The 18,955-nt window shown below is 47.9% G+C and overlaps 2 protein-coding genes across 6 annotated transcripts in view; one reads left to right on the plus strand and one right to left on the minus strand.

Moving 5' to 3' along the window:
* The window catches only part of TNNI1 (troponin I1, slow skeletal type), a 279,093-nt gene that overhangs the window by 37,120 nt on the left and 223,018 nt on the right, over positions 1-18,955 (minus strand). The gene's annotated exons all lie outside the window — the stretch shown is intronic.
* PPP1R12B (protein phosphatase 1 regulatory subunit 12B) overlaps positions 5,291-18,955 on the plus strand; it is a 127,774-nt gene continuing 114,109 nt past the window's right edge. For all 5 annotated transcript variants that reach the window (XM_076358199.1, XM_076358201.1, XM_076358198.1 and 2 more), the window contains exon 1: positions 5,291-5,603. In XM_076358199.1, the coding sequence (XP_076214314.1) occupies positions 5,316-5,603 (288 nt within the window). In that variant the 5' untranslated portion in view covers positions 5,291-5,315. The remainder of the gene's footprint in view (positions 5,604-18,955) is intronic.

Raw genomic sequence — 18,955 nt, forward strand, 5'->3', positions numbered from 1 at the left:
AGGGATGGTTTTGCTGGTGTCTATGCTGCTTCCCACCCTGAGCCTCTGCCCCGGGAGTCCCTGAGGCATTTGTGCTCCATGAGGATCTTCCAGCCCCTGTAGTAGGTGAGAATGGAGAGAAGTTGGATGCTCCAGTGCTCCTAATTGCTGTGGCCATGGACAGGATTGTCAAGCCAGGCTGAGATGCAGTTAGCAAAAGCTTCTATTTAATTTCTCTTGTCTGGCTGGCCTTTTTCTGCTCGAAAAATGTAAGTAGGCATTAAAGAAAAAAGGCAGCTGGCACGAAGAGGCCGTCCACTGCTCTCTGGGGCTCACAGGACCCTTCCCACTCATTCTCCTCTTCTGAGCCACAGCGGCTCACCTAGGGCAGGCAGCCTGTTTGCAGGATGGCTGAGGAGCCCAGGCTGCTCCGGCTGCTGGGAGTGCATTACTGAAATTGGGAGGAAGGGCGGAGGGCTGGGAGGGCAGCAGCAGGGAGATGCTTCCTTTGGACCTGGAAAACTCTGGCATTAGATTTGATAGTAATTTTGCCCTGAACTTTGGGTAAGAAATTCCTGGTCCTGAACCAAGGCCTGGAACACAGGAAGGGGACGAGGATCATGAGAGGAATGTGCTGCTCACGTCCTCTGTGCAGGGAAGGCTTTTGTCACAGAGGACCAGGATGCCTTTTGTCTTGCAAGTGGGAGAGGAGCCGTGCTGCCATGCCGGGTGTGCACAACGTGCATGAATGGCCATTGCTTGCTCAGGGAACCCAGCCCCCGACCAAGCATGGACAAGCAGAGCAGAGGTGACCTGAAGGACCCCGTCTTGCTGGGCATGGCCCATCCAACAGCTCGGAGCACAGCAGGTCACCTCATCAGCTGGAGACATGAGGAACAGGTGGCACTAGGAACATATTAACCGGGCGTTCAGGGCCCCACCGAAGGCAATGTGTGGGTCTTAACAGGGTACAGCCATATTACTGAGTGGGGCATTACCAGTTGCCACGATGCACATTGGCGCACTGTGAAGAGGGCGGTGACATGAGCACCTTGACATCACCCACTGCAGTTGGTCATGGTGGCCACAGACCTTCCACAGGATTCCCCGAGGCCTTGTAGAGAGTTAGAGACATACCCCAGAGCTCACGTCGCCACAGCATGCGGGGATGAGAATCCTTTCCCCTGGAGGTTGGGAAACCTCTGCCAGATGACTCAGAGGATGTGTCTAACACACAGTGCTTGAGATGGTGCTGCAGATGCCAGCCTCCAGCAGATTTGGACAGACCTGCCCCCTCCAGCTGGCTTCCCACCGCTGTGAGGCAGGGGCTGTCAGGTTTCGGAGGCTCACATACCCCTATTTCTTTTCTCCAGAGGAGGTGGAGTGGGTGTATTAAAAGCTGGCTGTCAGCTTCAGAAAGAGTCCCTGCATCCCAAAATCCAGGGTCCACTGCTGCAAACCCCGGCTCTGGTCTTTGCTCTGAGGCTGTTTGCTCTGGAGGGGGCTGGAGGAGGAGACCAGGCTTGTGAAGTACATAGCCCCATCTGCAGAGAGTGAGTGCGGTCCAGGCCTGTCCCCTCCCCGGCACGGACGGTGGGATGCCTTGCCGACTGACGGAGGGACACTCTCTACCCTTTCTGGGAGGGTAGAGAGCCCAAAGTTCGTCACATCCCACCTCCCAGTGTCTTCCCCAACCAGCAGATGTGCCTCTCTCAGACTGTGCACCACGGGGCTGGCTTTGGCTGTCCTTTCCCTTTCGCTTGCTGCAGCCTCCCCATCTACCCAAGAGCATCCAGCAGACCCGGGGGATGCAGGAGACCAGAAGTTTTCACTTCATGGACTCCTCTGTTAGCGCAGGGACGGAGGCCGAGCTGTGCCCGGAGCCGGGCGGGTGCCGTGGGTCCCCACGCCATCTAGTGTTACACCGGCAGCGGGACGCGGGAGTGGGAAAGGCTGTGAGACTCCCCCCTCTCCGCAGGTCTCCCAGCTTCCCAAGCCAGGTCGGTGTGCAATCTCTAACTGGGAGTTTTACCCGCTCCAGTTTTACTTCCAAAAAGACTTCAGCGCCTGCTCGGCTTCACACGGCGTAATCTGCACACAAGGGCGCGGTTTAAACGTGCCAGGGTCTCACACGGCTGGGCGTTTGGGAACGGTCCCACCAGAGGATTGAGTCAGTGTCCTGGGTCAGTGGTTGTGACCAGAGGTGCCAAAAGGAGTGACCAAAAACAATCAAGGCATCAAAAATGCTGTTAAGAGCTTGAAACAAAACCAGTAGTATTCACAGGATAACGTCAGGGCAATCAAAAGCTTCAAAGAGAGCGGAGTTCACAAGCTGTCCGATTCCTGCATGGATCTGCCACGGCTCTCACGGCTGGTGGTGTAAAATTATTTTTCAGTGAACATAAAGGGACCAAGGAATTTTTTTTTTTTTTTAACTTCAAACAGGCTGCTGGCAGAGGTAAGAAGAACAAATCTAGACCATTCCAGAAAGTGATTTTATATTATAAATAAAGCAGTTATTTGTAATAGAGCAGTTAAAGGAAATTCAGAGATGGACTGAAAAGAAGGAAACTGGTACCTAAAGATATTAGCCGCTGGGAGCACACAAACATGGTTTTTGCTCAGGATCCGGGAGATGCATTGCCGCGCCATGCGTTCTTATGTTGATCATCCTGGGAGCAGACCTGGAATAATGAATTTCTGTTCAGAAACTCCCTGCTGAAATAGGAGGAAGGCCAGAGCTGGACTGAATTTGAAGGAATAGATCACAGGAAAGCAGAGATGGGAAGATCATAGGAAAGCAGAGATGGGACTGGAGTCACACGTGTCAGGGATCACGGGCGTCTGAGATGATGGAAGGATGGCAAGAGGCAACAGACAAGAGTCTCCTCTTCCAGCCAAGTTTTTGTTTGTCTGGGGATATACTCCATTTTCAAGAGAAGTCAGATCTGGAATAGGGCTGCCATCCTTCTGGCTGCGATGGCTACAGAGTGGAGGCAGTTTGCAGAAAGCACACGACAGGCGACGTTTCCAGGAAGGCACTGTACTGACCCACCAGCGTGCAGCGGGAATCCCGCAGGATGGGGACACGTGCAAACCTGTGCACGTGCAAAGCAGCTCTGCCTCCCAGAAGCAACGGTACGTATGCCAGAAGTTTTGGGATCACTGTTCGTGTGATTCACAGCCAGTCCTCATGAGATGTGGCTGTGCAGGACTTCTCGGCATCCAGAAGCTTAGTCAGATTTCCAGGAATCCTAGACAAATGCAGAAAACTCTCCAAATATGCCTGGGTAAAATTCCTGTCAGGAAAATAAAAGGCACGTTTTAAAAACATAAAGGGCTGATAAATCCCGCCCCATTAGCACATTGCAGATAGGGAAAGTGCTCACAAAACCATAAGCTGAACCGCTAACATGGCTGCGCCCGTCACTCTGTGCAAGACCTAAGGCTCACATCAGCCTGGCCTGCAGCCAGAAGTAATTAAATTCTTGAAGCAATAGATGCAAAGTTAAGGAGCTCCAGACCTGGTCCGGCATGGACCCAGCATGCTCGTCATCATGAATAACCGATCCCGCTAGGAAGAATGCAATATAAAGCATGGGAAGGTGATAGCTGGTCACGCTGAACATGACCCAGCACGCACCCCATCTCTTGCAGGCACCAGGAGTGTGTGCTGAGGGATCGCAGCCTCCAGCAACCCAAGGCAGCCGAAGGCCTTTCTCAGCCAAGGACAGCGACTTTCTATTTATGAGTCTTGATTGATTTACTGCCATTAATTTGTCCTGTTGCTTTTAAACCCATCTCAACAGCTAGTACCCTTACTGCCCTGCTGTCAGGAGCTCCATACTAAACTGCACGTTGTGTGAAGCCCTTTTCCTCGTTGCTCTTCTCCGAACCGTTTCTATACTAGTCACTCCTAACTCCACTGCTAATGAACCGTGATTTGGCATTTCTATGAATATTTAATAGCCCTTAAGGTGGCCCCTAACTCTGTTCATTAGAGTGGTTCCTAATAATTTGCATGCTGGGGATACCAGATACGCTGCACTGCAGTTCCTGGGGTTTTCCCTGGAACTCTGTTGAAAACTGCTGGGTTTTTTTTAAGACTAATGAGCAAATGCCATCTGGTCTGGGGGATTTGCCACTGATCATTTAGCAGCGTGCTCGTTCTGCAATTCCTCTAATGAACAATTTGAGGCAAATCCTCTGTTTGGCAGCTTGCTACCGCAAAATAAGCTGAAGAAGAGGGGCAGCCCCTCCACTCAGAATGAAAACCGTGCTCAGCTGCCTGCCAGGAGAGACTGATCCTCAGCGCCTTCACAAAGCAGAGCCTGGCAGGCACCGCAGGGTGCCGTGAGCGGGACACTCCAGCCACGAGAGGGGGCTCGGAGAAGGCGCAACGGAGCCAACCCAAACATCTCATCCGAAAACGTTCGCAGTTTGGCTGGGCTACAGCAGGTAGAGCTGGAAGGGAGCAGCCTGCGGGCCTACAGACATCGCCCTCCAGCGCGGGCCGGCACACGGGCGCTGCCCGGAGGACGGAGACCCGCTGGGCCTGGCGGCTGCGGCGACGGTGCCGCCGCGTCCCGCTAGACCTCTGCTCCTCGCCTCGCAGCTCCCTGAGCTGGTGCCGCCTGAACACCGACTCGCCTTTGCCTGGGGACAGCCGGGCTCTGGGTTTAACTACGAGAAAAACTGGAAACCGCCTCTCTGGAAGCTCAGCATCCTCCTGGCCGCCTCCGTAGCAACTGCGTGGGCGGCAGGGGCAGCTGGACCTGCCGGAATCGGCCTGGTTTCCCTGCCAGACAGGGCTCTTTTCTGTGCCAGCCATTTCTCCTCACCCTCCCCCGTCCCCCCAGCCGCCTCGCCCCCACGCGGGCACCGCGGGCTGCCCCGGCCCTCCCTGGCCCGCAGACGGGGGCACGGCCGGGCGGCGCTGGCTCCTCACGCCACGCACAGCAGCCCCAGCTCGGTAGAGCGGGATGCCGGACCCAGACGCCGGTAGCGGAGGCGGCGCGGCGGGCAGGGCGCTGCGATGGCGGCTGGGCGGGAAGGCGGGCGGGGCCGCCCCGCGCGCGGGGGCCGCTGGGAGCTGTAGTCCGGGTCGCGCCCAGGTGGGGCGGCGCGCGGGGGCCGCCGGGAGCTGAGTCCGCCCCGCGGGCAGGTGCGGCGCCGCCCGCGGGAACTACATGTCCCGGGATGCCGCGGGGCGCGGGCGGCGCGGGCGCGGCGGCGGCGGCGGCGGCGGGGGCGTAGCGAAGATGGCGGCGGGGGCGCTGCGCCCCGCTCCTGGCTGAGGCGCGGCGCGCTCCCTGCGCCTCAGTGCGGCGGCGGCGATGTCGGAGCCGGAGCACCTGGGCGGGAAGCGGGCCGAGTCGGCGCGGCTGCGGCGGGCCGAGCAGCTGCGGCGCTGGAAGGGCTCTCTGACGGAGCAGGAGCCGGTGGCGGCGGGGGGCGGCCGGGGCCGGCATCGCGGCGCCGGGGGGTCCCGCGTCCGCTTCGAGGAGGGCGCCGTCTTCCTGGCCGCCTGCTCCAGCGGGGACACCGAGGAGGTGAAGCGCCTGCTGGGCCGCGGCGCCCGCATCAACACCACCAACGTGGACGGGCTGACAGCCCTGCACCAGGTACCGGCAGCCCGGGCTCGGGGCGGGGGGGGAGCTGGGCCCGGGGTGGGGGCGGCCCGGCGGTCCCTTCCCTTCGCCCGCCGCCGAGCGAGGCTTCCCCCGCGCCCCCCACCGAGGCACCCGCGGCCGGGAGGGGGCACAGGCTGTGGCTCCCTCTGCCCTCGCCTCCTCAGCCCCGGCGCGGGGGGACACACGAGGATTTCAGACGCTTCCCCTGCTGCTGGCAGGGGGGAGGGCAGAGCGGTACCTGCAGCAGCAGCAGTGGGTCGTTTATAAACAAAGCGATGACAGAAAGCTTTGATCTGAGCCTCGTCCTGCATATTTAGCGTGTGTCTGAAGCAGAGACCTAGTTTGGAGGGGAGCATGGTAGCATATTCCAGTCGAGCAGCTTGATGTACCGAGTTCTCACAGGGATATTAAGTAGCTTAATTAGCAAAATAAAGCGTTGGGCTGGCAGAGCTGCGAGCCTGGCTAGGTGGCCAATTTATTAATCTTTGGAAAACTTCTGACTTTGTGCTTGGGGTCTGCTGAAATAGCAGCAGGACTAGGAGAATTTCCCGGGGAGGGTGCGGTTTTTGCAAGGTCAGAAGTGTCTCGTCAGCTTCTGTGTTTGTGTTATATCCAAGTTGCCTTGAAACTCCCCAAACTGCTCTTTGGCAGCCTTTGCAGAGACCAGAGAGTGCCCGCATCTCAGATAAGCGACGTAGATTCTATTAATATTCATCTAAATGTGCTGAAGATCATACAAAAGTGGTCGCAGAAGTTAGCTTCAGAGTGGTAAAGCTTTGCCTGTCTAGAAACATGTGCTGTGTTTCATCTGTAGCTTTTGCTGTCGTCGTGTAAATGAACAGGAATGTAAGAGAGCATGTGAAATTGTTACCCTTTAATACTGGGAAACCTGTTGCTCTCTAAGACTGATTCAGAATTTAGCAGGGCATGTGAAATCAGCGTCCCAGATTGTTGCATCTGGTCAGTGAAATGAATCTGATTGAATCCGGGCCAGCCTCAGGAAGAAAATTTTCTTAGCTCAAGATCTTGTAGATTAAGCATGTAGTGTAGCAACAGGACCGGGAAGAGAAGCACAGTCCAGGAATAACATCTGGAAATAATGTGTTTGTAAAGAATAATGCTTTAATAGCACAAATAGCAGGACAGTAATTGAGTTGATTAGGCTTTCTTCTTTGCTGGGCTGGTATTATTGAACTGAAGCATGTGGGACATTTAAAAGCTTGGTTTACAAGCTCAATTGCTCGTGGCTGTCAGTGAACAAGGGGCAGCGATATTTATTCATTTTGTTCTGGAGTTCCAAAAATAAGTTATGAAGCAAAGTGCATAGGAGCTTACGGACCGTCAGGTTGAATAAGACTTCAGTTGCCAAAGCAGTGAACTTTGTAATGGCTCAGGTCTTTTTTTTTCTTTTGGTATAGCAATAGCAAATAAGTTACGCTGTTTAAGTAATCTCCAATACAGCATGTATACATTTATTATCAGACAAATAAGTAATCGTATAGACACTAGTAAGAGCCAGTTACTGAAGAGCTGGTTATTGAAAGCATTTTGACCGGCTGAATCTAAGGTGGGTAGAAGTATGGTAGAGCTGGGATGACTACGTGAGGGCTTTCCAGCCAGGATTGATTATGATCTCTTCAGAAGTGTCCGGGTATCTTTCTGATGTGCGTAATGTGACGCTTGGCCAAAAGTGTATCGTGAAGTGCATTAGACTCATCAGACAATGGGCGATTATCTCTGCAAGGTCAAACTTCTTGAATATATGACAAGCCATATACTGACAAGCAGGCTGCAAATACAATTCTGTATACATAAAGAATTGTGTCTTAGGAGCTAAGTGTCAGGTAACATACTGAACAGTAACGCCTAGGGCTTGATACTGGGACGAGCTTTTAGATGAGTGAGTAGTCAAGCAGATGCTAGCTGTACAAGCAAGTCTCTTACATGAAGTGTTTCTTCAGAAACTTTACAGGAAGGGAGGCTGACCTTACTTTGAATTTAATAAAAGCTTTGTTCCAATGTCCCGTTGACGTATTAACGTTTTCTCATCTGCATATCTCAGACACTGCCGAAGAGTGCTGAGATGTTCTTGCACACCCAAATGGAACAAACACTGATTTGTTAGAGGTTTTGTTGTACACGTGTGTCTTGAGTCTATAAATCTGTAGCAGATGAAAATGTTTATTATCGTGGTTGAAGTGGTTGTTATGAGTTTCTTACCACTGAACGTGTCCAAAATAGGTTTGTTTTCATATTACTTGGGGAATGATACTGTCTATAGTAAAGTGTCAGCTGAGGTCCAGTTAGGTTGAGGGTCCCAGAGTGCTGGTTGACAAATGAAATTAATGTAGCACACGTGAGGATTTCTTTAATAACTTCCCTTCGTATTAGAAACATAACGTTATGAGATATAGGGCAGATGGTAGTGACAGTCCTCTCTCGTTTAATACCTGTAAAACCAAACGGCCATGCAGTGAGGAAGGAAATCCTACACATTGAGAAGAGTTTGCTTTGTTGAAGGAAAGATTGGGTAAAAATCTTTTTCTTTGGTTAAAGGACTTAATATTAAGTGAGACTTGCTCTGTACAAGCAAATGTCTGTTTAGATAATGGAAGGGTTAACAAAGTCAATTGGCTTAATTTGTCAGAGTCGGCATCTGCTTCTACAAAACCTAAGACCAATCTTACAAATTGGGTTAGTTTGTTTGAAGTGCACAGTGGCCCCAAATGTTGCGTGGCGCTCAACAAAGGTAAAATTACACTTTCTCTAGTATCTGGGCCACTATGACTAAGAACCATTGTGTACTTGCTGGGTGAGAAGCTGTCTGCTATTTATAGCTATGAAGCTGTATTTTGAAAATAACCTTTTAAATTACAAGTGGTGTTTCTGAGCCTCCAGCTTGCATCGTCCTCCTCTTTGGAGGCATCAGGTGCAGCATAAACCTACACCACAGGCCGGTGTCTGTTATCTGTATTGTGGCTTCAGTTATACGTGTATCTTTACCTCAGTGCCTGCAAAATTCTTCTGGATGAACATCAGTCCCATATTTTCAGTGATTGACTTTAATTCATTGAATATAGTGTATTTTTGGCAATGGTTTTGTGTCTAATGCCGAATGGAAAGGGAGGTATTAGCTAAATGTGAGTGAACATTTAGAAATCATCAAGAAAACCGCTACCAGTAGGTGAAACAAACTATTGGTCGCAGTTGAACTTCTTTAGTGTTTGCAGATGGTGGGAAGTGGGCATGAAATGTGCTCTCTTCCTCCTGAGTGACAGATGGAACCAAAGAGTAAACTTTTACGAAAATTGAGTCTTAAGGGAAAAAAATTCTCATGCCTCTAGTTGGGAAGGCATCTCCAAATGCAATAGGGAATGCTTGTTTGTCTTTAAGGACTGGTTCACAAAGGATGACAACAGAAAGACTGTCCTTTGTCTGCCCTTTGCTGATTTACCTGCTCTTTCCCTTTTGCCTGTTCCATGGAGAAGTGAGTTGCTCATGAAATAACTCCTGAGTTTCTGTCATTTACAGCACTCTTAAAGTAGCTTGGCACTTGCTTTTGACTTATTTTTCAGGTGCTGGGCACCTGTGGTTATTCAAAAGCTGCTTCGTGAAAAGTCGGGTACTTTGCGCAGTGATTCTGGGTTAGGCAGTGGAGGCTGTAACCTCTTTGGCAGTCCCAGTTTAAGTTATTCCTGCTTCTGAGCCAGAGCTGTAAAACTGCAGGCATGTCTAGTTGCTCTTCAGAGCTTTATAAAGCAGCATCCATGTCAAACTAAGGCTGGTCAATTTTTGGTTGCTGCTCAGCAAATTTGGCCCTTTACTCACTTCCAAATGTTGTGTGCAGTCCTAGCAAAGCAGAAGGCAGCAGAATTTTTGGACAGTCCAAAAACACAGCCAGGGGTAATGCGTTACAGACCACTCTTCCTAATCACAGCAGTCTGGAGACTGTTGGAAGAATCATCAAGGTGCTAACACTGGAGCAAAATCTGGGAGACTGAGGGGAAGGAAGAGAGGATTCCTATGTGGGTTGGTGTTTTTTCTAGCTAGGACATTGTGGCTAGAGAGCGTGGAGCAAAGGGTTGGAACTGCAGTGTAGTGGCTGAAGCAGCCTGGGTTTGTTTTACAGAATAACTGAGATAGATCCGACAGTCATTACCCACACAGAGTGCTCATATGGCAACAGCTTCTAGGAGAAGTTTCTTAATCACCAAAAAGTAAAAGCTAGCTTGAGCCTTGAAATGTGAGGATATAACACGATGTACAGTGGCATGAAAACTCTTGAATGAAGTACTCAGGTACTACATACGCGTATGTTTGGGGCATCACAGCTGTACTTTAAGGTAGTTTAGCTTCTGATCTTTTAATCGGTGATGATAGTGTCATACCTCAGGCTGCATTTTTTAAGATTGGGTGGCTGCATTGCCTAAAAATACATTAATCCTTGGAAGGGAAGGTTATCTAGGGAGACTCATACCTTTTCCATCACACTCTGCGAAGTTTCTTTCCAAAGGTATGCTTCTGCCAATGAAAATAGAAGTTGCAAGCTGTTTGTACTGTATTTAACGCTGCTCATCAAACTGAAATACGACACTGTCAAAAATAGGCTTTAGCACTAGGGTAACTTAAATACTTTTGTTTGGATTTCACTTATAAATGGGAGTACAATAGTATGTACTCTGAATAAAGTGAGAAAGCTTGGAAGCTACCTACAATACACCAGGAATTTATTAGACAAAGCTGGTTAAAATCTGAAGTGCTCTTTTACCAACCTAATGCTTTTATTTTCTTGCTTTTGGCTTACTCAGTCTCTTTTTTGGCTTGATGTTTTGTCCCTGTGGGTTAGTTCAATTGTCTGTCCCTTGCATCTCCGTTTCAAAACAGTCTCCTAAGTGGGCAGAATTAACTCTAGACTAAACAAACTAACCTTGAACCAAAATGAGTTAGAGCCTTGGAGAATTGCTGCTCCTTGCAGCCGTTGGAGGAAGTCTACCTTTGTTTTGGTCAGGGCAGTTTCTCAACTGGTTAGTTAGGCTTCTGGAAACTGAAGCCAACCACAGCATTCACTCAGCTACTGGATGCTGGGAGGAAACTTACTCTGTTTTAGTAAGTAGCTGGATATTTGTGATGGGAAATGTGCATCTTCATTGTTTCCTTCCTCAGCCTCTGCTTATCCTATCTAGTGATTAGATGAGTCAAGCTCTGTTGCTCCCCATAAACAGTAAGCAAGTGAACTGATAGGATTTTCAGCTACAACTTCCTTTATGGCAGCAGCTAGAAGTGATGACCCTGGTCCCTTAGTGCTGTCCTGTGGAAAAGTTCTCATCTCTACAGCAGTGCTGCTGGGCAGTCCAGAGCTCCGGCCCCACGTGGAAATCTCCTTTGGGAAGCGAAGGTATTTTAGGGAAAGCTTGTTATACTTAATATATGCTGAAAGCTTTCCGACTTCTGCAAATAAAATTCTTGAGCCTGCATTAAAGATGGAGACAAGTCTTTAATGCTGCATACTTGTCTGAATCAACATTGTTTGGTAAGATTGAAAGCCAGCTCAGCAAAAAATGCAGGAATGAGCAATGAGTGCAGTGCCTGGAACGATTGCTGTTCCAGAGCGGTGTCTTGCAGCTCCTGTTGGCATGGCTGAAACCTGCTGAAACATTAAAGGCAACGTTTATGTGCAGAACTCTCTCAGCTGTAACCTAGATGAAACTACCGTCATCCTGGTATTATTTTTGCAATTTATAATGCCTCTTGCTTATTTTAACAGTGAGTGTTAGGGGCTGGGAGGTGTTTCTATTACAAACAGGTTTAGAGACTTAGAATTCAGAATAGGTACTGTGGGGCTTGTGAGACATTTTAAGTGCTGTGTGTTGTAATATACTGAGATAATAACTGACTAATATTAAAATATAAGACTTTTGAGTTGGTATGCTAGCTCTCAATTGAGGATTATTATATACCATAAGTCAAAAAGGCCTGTCAGACTGTGCATATTAGAGCAATCTTTTTTAAGAAGGTTGGGAGAGGGGAATATTATGTAAGTGGTTGTATAAATTGAGATTTTTTTTTTTCTTTCTAACTTTTGAATACAAATGAGGGCAGGGGGAGCATTAAATACTCCAAAATGTCTGCTCTGCTTTTTAAAAAATTGTGTTTGTGCACGGGACTGGGATAAAAAAAATGAACGAAAGAGAAACCCAGACCCTTTCAGGGAAATAGCAGCCCCCACCCTCCAGTTGCAAGCTCTCCAAATGAGTGAACTGTTTGACCTAGTGATAGTGGTATGGCCCCAGCACGGAGAAGGTGCCCAGTATAAATCCTGGGATCTGAGTCTGCAGTTTATTTTCAGCTGTCCTTCTGAAGGGAGGTGCAACAGCTGTCCCTGCAATCTCCTTTATTGGGCTGCAGCAAACTGATCTGCACGGGGATGAAAGGTGCAGCTCGCAGGAGGAGATGTTCAGTATGCCTTAGCAGGAAAATTTCGGTTTATAAGAATTTTGAGGGAACGATTTGGTGGGGATTTAGGCACCTATTTTTATGGGGCTCACTTCAGCATGAATGGATTTAAGAACAACTTCATGGTGAGTGTAGTCCATACAGGCCTGTGCAGAGAAATGTTTCAAGCTGCTGTCAACTTCTTGAAAATGGAGGGTGATGTGATCTGCCTGCGCTGTTGGAGCTTTTCAGAGCATGACTGTGTGATGGAGCTCCAACCTGCACAGCTTATAGGTGCCAAATTTTATTTCCTCCCTTCACTCCAGAGATGCATCTCTTACTGTGGTGGAACAGGATCATTCTTAAATACTTAATTCTTACAACATGTTTTTCAGAGGAAATCTGCTTTTCTAGATTCCCAGGCTAGTGAGAATGATATCCCGCACTGCTGACAGCTGAATCCCAAGAGTCAAGGCTTCTCTTTCCTCACCGAGCTGTTGACAATCATGAACATCAAAATTCTTGATTCAGACATCTACACAATTTCTCATGACAGCATTCATTTGTAATAATTACAGTGTACAGTACTTACAAATGACTAGTATTTTAGAAAATACATCTATGTGCACTCTTGTTAAATATTTTCACGTTAAACAAGTTTTTGAAAGATCAGTCTCCTTCCAGCTTTAAGCTCTCAGCTTAAATATAGTCTTTGCTCATCTGAAAACAACTGAAAATAACTGAAAATTCACTCTTTAAGAGTAAATGGTGTGAATTTTTTTATGCTGTTTTTTCTTAGTAGCTTGTTTCCTGTAGCTGAAAAAAAATAGAACAGTCTTAACTTGTAAGAGTCTCACTAGAAATGTTTCCATAATACAATAAGCTGACCTTGCAGAGGGACACAAGCAGTTTCAGCATTGCTTTTCCAGCATTCAGCCTTGCTCATAAATCTTTGTGAAATGTACAGAATGCAGAATGACCACCTGCCATTAGCCTTTTATGTGTCACTGCCTTTTCAGGGTAAAACTAAACCCGGCCCCTCTCTGATACTCTGAGCCGGAGCATTGATTTGCCACAGTGATTGCTCACCATCCATTTCTGGAATCTGTCTGAAGCCACCTCCTATTTATAATTTGTCATTCCTCGCTGTCTTAGGCAGTTAATGTGATTTTGTTACAAAGCTTTATGCTTTTTTACATCTGAAATCATGCGATAGCAACAACTCGTAGTATCAGGCCTTGTCTAAACACAACTGCTGGTTTAGCAAGAGGTGACTAACAGTGATTTAGTGAACTGGTGCAACTTTGTGTGTGGGCTCTGCTGGCCTAACCTGGCTTACTTCTGTTTAGTTTGGACTTGTAAATATAATACCATAACCCGAACGGATGTAAACCAGATTGAAGCTGGTAGGGCCCGCACATGGAGCTGCGCCGAATTAACCGTACTGTTTTTGTGCTCGAATTGATGCATCCTGAAGTAATGCTGCAATGGTTTCATTCTGAAGTCAAAGTATGAAGCAGGGTTTCTCTTCCTCTTCCAGGATCTGAATTCGTATGAATTGTCAGCCTTACACAAAACAATTATTAATTATGGATTGATCTGGAGTGACAACTTGATTCTTCATGCGAGACATGTTAATAGGGATTTCTCCCTTGGAAGGTTGCTGGGGCAGGTGAACTCTGACCCAGCAGGCTGTGAGTAATGGGTCTTGCTTTAATTGTTTTGGTATAGCCAGGACTCTGCTATGAGTTACATCATTAACAGACACCCTGCCTCTGCCAACAGAAATCATCAGAATATTTACCTTAAATACTGTTATGGTTTTGGAGGATGAAATGTTCTAAATTTTTATCTAACAAGCCATTTTTCTACCCCATTTGCTCTCTGGTTTCTGTAAGCGAGATGACATGCTCTCCAGTGTAGACGGGTTTGGTGTTTTTGTGGATAATGACCAAATCTGAGCTAACTGGTTGCATTAGCACAGCCTACACCTGTCCAGGAAGAGGTGCATATCCTGAGCCTGGGTAGGGGTTTGTCTGCACCCGTGACAGTCATACAAACACTACAGACTTGCCAAGTGTCTGATTTAATTTTTTTAAAGTGATGCGATCATGCCAGCAGAAGTTCCTGTGCTAGCAAACCACACGCCCTTGCTTGAGTCTTTTAATGAACACCGCAAGTGACGTTTGTACTGTTGGTATGATCTACACATTGCATTAATATAACCATTTCAGTTACCAAAAATGATTACATTGGCAAAGGTGCTTTCAAAGCAACTTGATGGCACATGCAAAATGTTCTAGCCTATTACCGCATCTTCCTTTTTGATGCAGGAAGTGGTTTTTAAGCAGTCCACAGCAAGTATTTCAAGCAGAATTATGAATACTGAGCTGAAATAGCTCTCTCTAGAGAAGGTTAGAAAGTGCTGCTGACTTGCTTCCAAAGGAGGTAGCATCTAGGTTAAACCATCAAAGCTGGTTTCATCATTTGATGCTGGCTTTCAGTTCTTGCCTTGCTTCGTGGTTCTTTACAATGTTCTTAGGAGGCCGACTGAACTACACCATGCTGCAGCCAGCTCAACTTACTGCGTGCTGATATTCTCATCAGTCTTGTTAGCCTTTAGGGGAATCTGTGTACCACGCGCAAGCTTTGAAAGGTAGAAGTTGTGTTCAGAATTACTGTTTCGGAGACTTTTGAGAAGCAGAAAGTCAATGTTGTGTGTCAGTCTCTTCCAGACAGTTATAGTGATAGTCCATAAAAGCAGTGATCTTGACTGCCTCTCATCCGTCTGCTCTGCCTCCCTGAGAACTTGGTAGGTCTTTTTCTGCAGAGTTGCTTTACAGCCAGTTGCCCCAGTCTGTGTTGTTGCAAGGAGTTACTCTGTCCCAGGGGCAGGACTTTCCGTTTGCCTTGGTCGACCTTCACAAGCTCTCCGTCAGGCCACTTCTCCAGCCCCTGTAGGTCCCTCTGAGAAGGACCTCCTGCCCCAGCCACGCCAACCAGTTTGATATCATCTGCAAACTTGTTGAGAGTGCTCTCTGTCCCGTAATTGGTGTTAATCAAGTTTGTTAATGAAGGCATTGAATTGTGCTGGCCCCAGTATCAACCCTGAGGGATGCCACTGGTAATCAGCTGCCAGCTGGACTTTGTATGGCTGATCACCTTTTGAGCCTGATATTCTAGACAATTTTCCTTTGCCTTATCATCTGCTTCCGTAGTCCAGCTCTCGCCAATCTGCCTATTAAGAATACTATCAGAGACGGTGTCAAAGGTGTACCACACTCGCTCTCCCATCATCCACCCAGCCAGCTTGTCATTGTGGAGGGCAATCAAGTTAGGCAAGATTTGCCCCTGGTAAATCCATGCTGGCTGTTCCCAGTCACCACCACCTCCTGCATACGGCTGGAAATAGCTTTCAGGAAGATTTACTATGTAGCCTTTCCAGGGACTAAGGTGGGACTGACAAGGCCCATAGTTCCCTGGATCCTTCTTACGTGATGGGTGGTGTTTGCATGTCATCAGGAACCTCCCTTTGTCACCATGACCTTTGAAAGATGACAGTGACTTTGCAGTGACATCAGCCAGCTCCCTCCTCAGACGTGTCTGCATCCCACCTGGTCCCAAAAGTGATCCATGGCCATTCCTTCCCCTTTATTCCCTGGGTTGGGGCTCTGGTGCTGCACAGTGTAGCTAGCAGGACCAGTCTGCTTTTCCTGGGAGCTGTCCTTAGTCCGTTCCTTCTACAATGTGTGCCCGTCTTGTCATAGCAGGCTTCTCAGCTGCAGCGCTTCGGTAGTGTGCGCTGCATGAAACTTCAATCTTACTTGCCTGTAGCTCTTTGCAGCAACTGACAGACACTCATATGCACAGCAAACTAAACATTTCTAGGGTATTTTCCTGATTTCCTTATCTCCCTGATTTTTTTTTCCTTCTAAAACATTTAAGTTTCTTAACTCACCTTAGTGAGGTCCCTTCCGGGAGGGAAATAGGAGGGGTTCTTTCTAGTTGGCTTGTTTCTTAACTTCTTCAGAGTTCAGTCTTGCAGGAACACGGCTGAGCAATTTGTCTCATACCTGCGATGCCTTCCCTGCTTTTTGGTGCAAACTTGCACAATGACTTAACCAACGATTCAAAACTGCTTATCTGTCAGGACCAGTTCAGTTTTAAGGCATGTCGTGACCTCTTTTCTTCAGGAGTAAACACACAATGAGAAGTACTGCCAGGTAGTATCTCCCAAGGGAGATGATGATTGTGGATTCCCGTTTCTTACTACCACTTTGGTAAATGCTTCTTAACCATCTTGCAGTACAGACATCAGTGGCTCTTAAGGCTAGGGGTATTCTCTTATTCTTGGCTGCCTTAATTTTATTAAAGGGCTTAGCAATTGTCTTCCAGTTGCTGAAGAATGCTTCTTGCTGCTCCCGTGTGCAGAATGGCTGACACTGTAGGAAATGCTATAAAGGAAGCTGAACTGTCATTTTTGGCTTGTGAGTCCACTTTAGTGGAGCCCTATTTACTTTCAGTCCAGCTACCAATTCAATCACTGCTGCACTTCAAATATTAACTGTTGCTCAGTGCCATCTGAGTATGGAAAGGGGGTGCAGGAGGCACTAGGGTATGGATTGGGCTCTGTGGAGGGGGATGAGTAGCTGTAGCTGTTGTAGCCAGCCCGTGAGTGATGGCGGCTTGGTCCCTGTGGACCAACTGCAAGAGTGAGCAGCCATAAGCCAGCAGGGTTTAGCTGGTGTCCTTGCAAAAAGTGTGTCTTAGGGTCCAGCTTTGCTTAACCTTGGCACCCACACAAACTTGTGAAGAGTCGGACAGGGCTGTTTGGCACCGTATGCCCAGCCTGTGCCCAGCAGACAGATGTGCTACCCTGGGGAGCTGGGTTTAAGAAGTAGCTTTGAGTGCCAAACCTTCGTGCAGGCTAAGCCCTGCTGCCAGCAGGTGAGGAAACCTGGCTGGTAGGTAGGACTAAGCAGCTCCCGTGATTTGTAAACTAGCCTTTCTGCAAGCAGGGCAGCGAGGGGAGAGCGGGTTTTGGCAGCTTAAGTCCCTCCCTTGGACCAAGATGAATAGCCTCTGGCTAGGAGGAGAAGGAACCGGTGAGGAACATAGCACTGTTTGACAACTTGTTGCTCTGTATTCCTTTTGATAGTCCTGGTTGGGATCTGACTCCTGTTTGTTTGCTGTTCCTGGGCAGTTCCACCGTGTGCTGGCTGCTCCTGCATCCCCTAGGTGTGTGTGCTGCTCCAGGGCAGCCCGGATGCTTTCTGGACCAAAGTGCCGCTCCAGGGGTTTGGACTGCCCTGGAGCTACTGAGCTTGTCTCCAGTCCCCGTGTCACTTGCCTACCCACTGCCATTTGTTTCCCAGACCCTCTGTCACATAGCTACTTTCAGTCTAATTAATTTGGGGGGAAAGCTGAAGGGCAGTAAGAGTCCCCTGCGGCTCCTCAGTCTGTACTTTTCATCCAAGTACTGTCCCCAGAGCGAGGTGAGCTGCGTCTTAGATACCAGGTGTGTTAGAGCTCTGTGCAAAGGCTCAATACATGAGCCTTCCAACTTTCAGGTTAGGTTATCCGCACCTCTCCTCCTAGAGGTTGCATCCCTTCCCTGCTCACACACATGTTCCTCAGTCTCTCCTCTTACACGTGGAACTGGAAGGTGGAATATATTTAGAGAGGTGGGTGCATGAGGGCAAGTGAATTTGCTGCAGACAAACAACTTATGCAAGCTTCTGCATGTTGTATCTATGGAACAGGGGGACTTTCAACAAAGAAAATGGAAAAGTGATGATTTAGGAGAATTTAAATCCTAATTATTGCAAAATTGAAAGAATGACACATTGTTCCTCGTGACATATCATCTTTTACATGGGGTGGCCTGCGTACTTTCTCCTATCATAAATCACTGTAATAGATATATGCTGTATTCAGGGAACACACAGTATCGTTTTTTTTCTGGGGAGTATTGGGAGAGTCTGAGTCTTGGATACAGCTCAACTAAATAGTTTCAAATGACAGATCTGTCCCAGTTTTGCCATTGTGTGCTGAACAGTTTTGTATTGCTTTTCAGCAATACTGTGTCTGCACGCCTTCAGTCTTTCCTGTACAAAGATCTCTTAAAATAGAAAATAAAAATTCAGCTTTCTGAGCCTTACCAAGCTGCAGTATTGACAGAAGAGGTTCCAGAACTGCTCAGACAAATGAAAAGTGTCGGGTCTTCAGGACCAACTGCTATTTATTCAGGAGGAACTGGCATATGAAGTCGCTACGCTCTTATCCGTTGTGTATAACATATCACTTAAAACAACCCACCTACCAGAGGACCATCCCTGCAGCAGGACCATGTCAATGGGAAGTGACAGTTCTCTATGCGGTGCTAGTTTCCAAATGGGACTCCAGGAAGAACCTGGGAAATGATGAACCCAAAGGAGTCAACAAGCATGTGGGGAGGAGAAATCTAGTTGAGGTGGTATGTTTGGATTTCCAAAATGCTTTTGACAAGGTCCCTCTAAGAAACAAAGCTGTTGTGAAATAAAAAGAGATCTTATCATTGATTAATTACTGTCTGAAAGAGACAAAACAAAGGCTAGGAATAAAAGATCAGTTTACAGGAGGAAGGGGAGAATTATCCTGTACATCTTCCCTGGAGTCTGTGCTGCTCTGCACATCCATATGTGAGGTGGAAAAGGGAATAAAGAGTGAGGTAACAGTTTGTTGATGGTGCTGCATATTCAGGATAATGAAATGAAAGCTGGCAGTGAAGGGTTTCTCAGTACTGGCTAATTTGCTGATAAAATGGCTGGCAAAATTTGGTCAGTAAATGGGAAGTAACGTTTATGGGGAAACAGTGGATTCTAATCAAGCTGTTACAGGCTGGAAAAGGTTTTCTGGGGATTTAATGTGAT

Source organism: Aptenodytes patagonicus, chromosome 22, assembly GCF_965638725.1.
Source record: "Aptenodytes patagonicus chromosome 22, bAptPat1.pri.cur, whole genome shotgun sequence".
Classification (NCBI taxonomy): domain Eukaryota; kingdom Metazoa; phylum Chordata; class Aves; order Sphenisciformes; family Spheniscidae; genus Aptenodytes; species Aptenodytes patagonicus.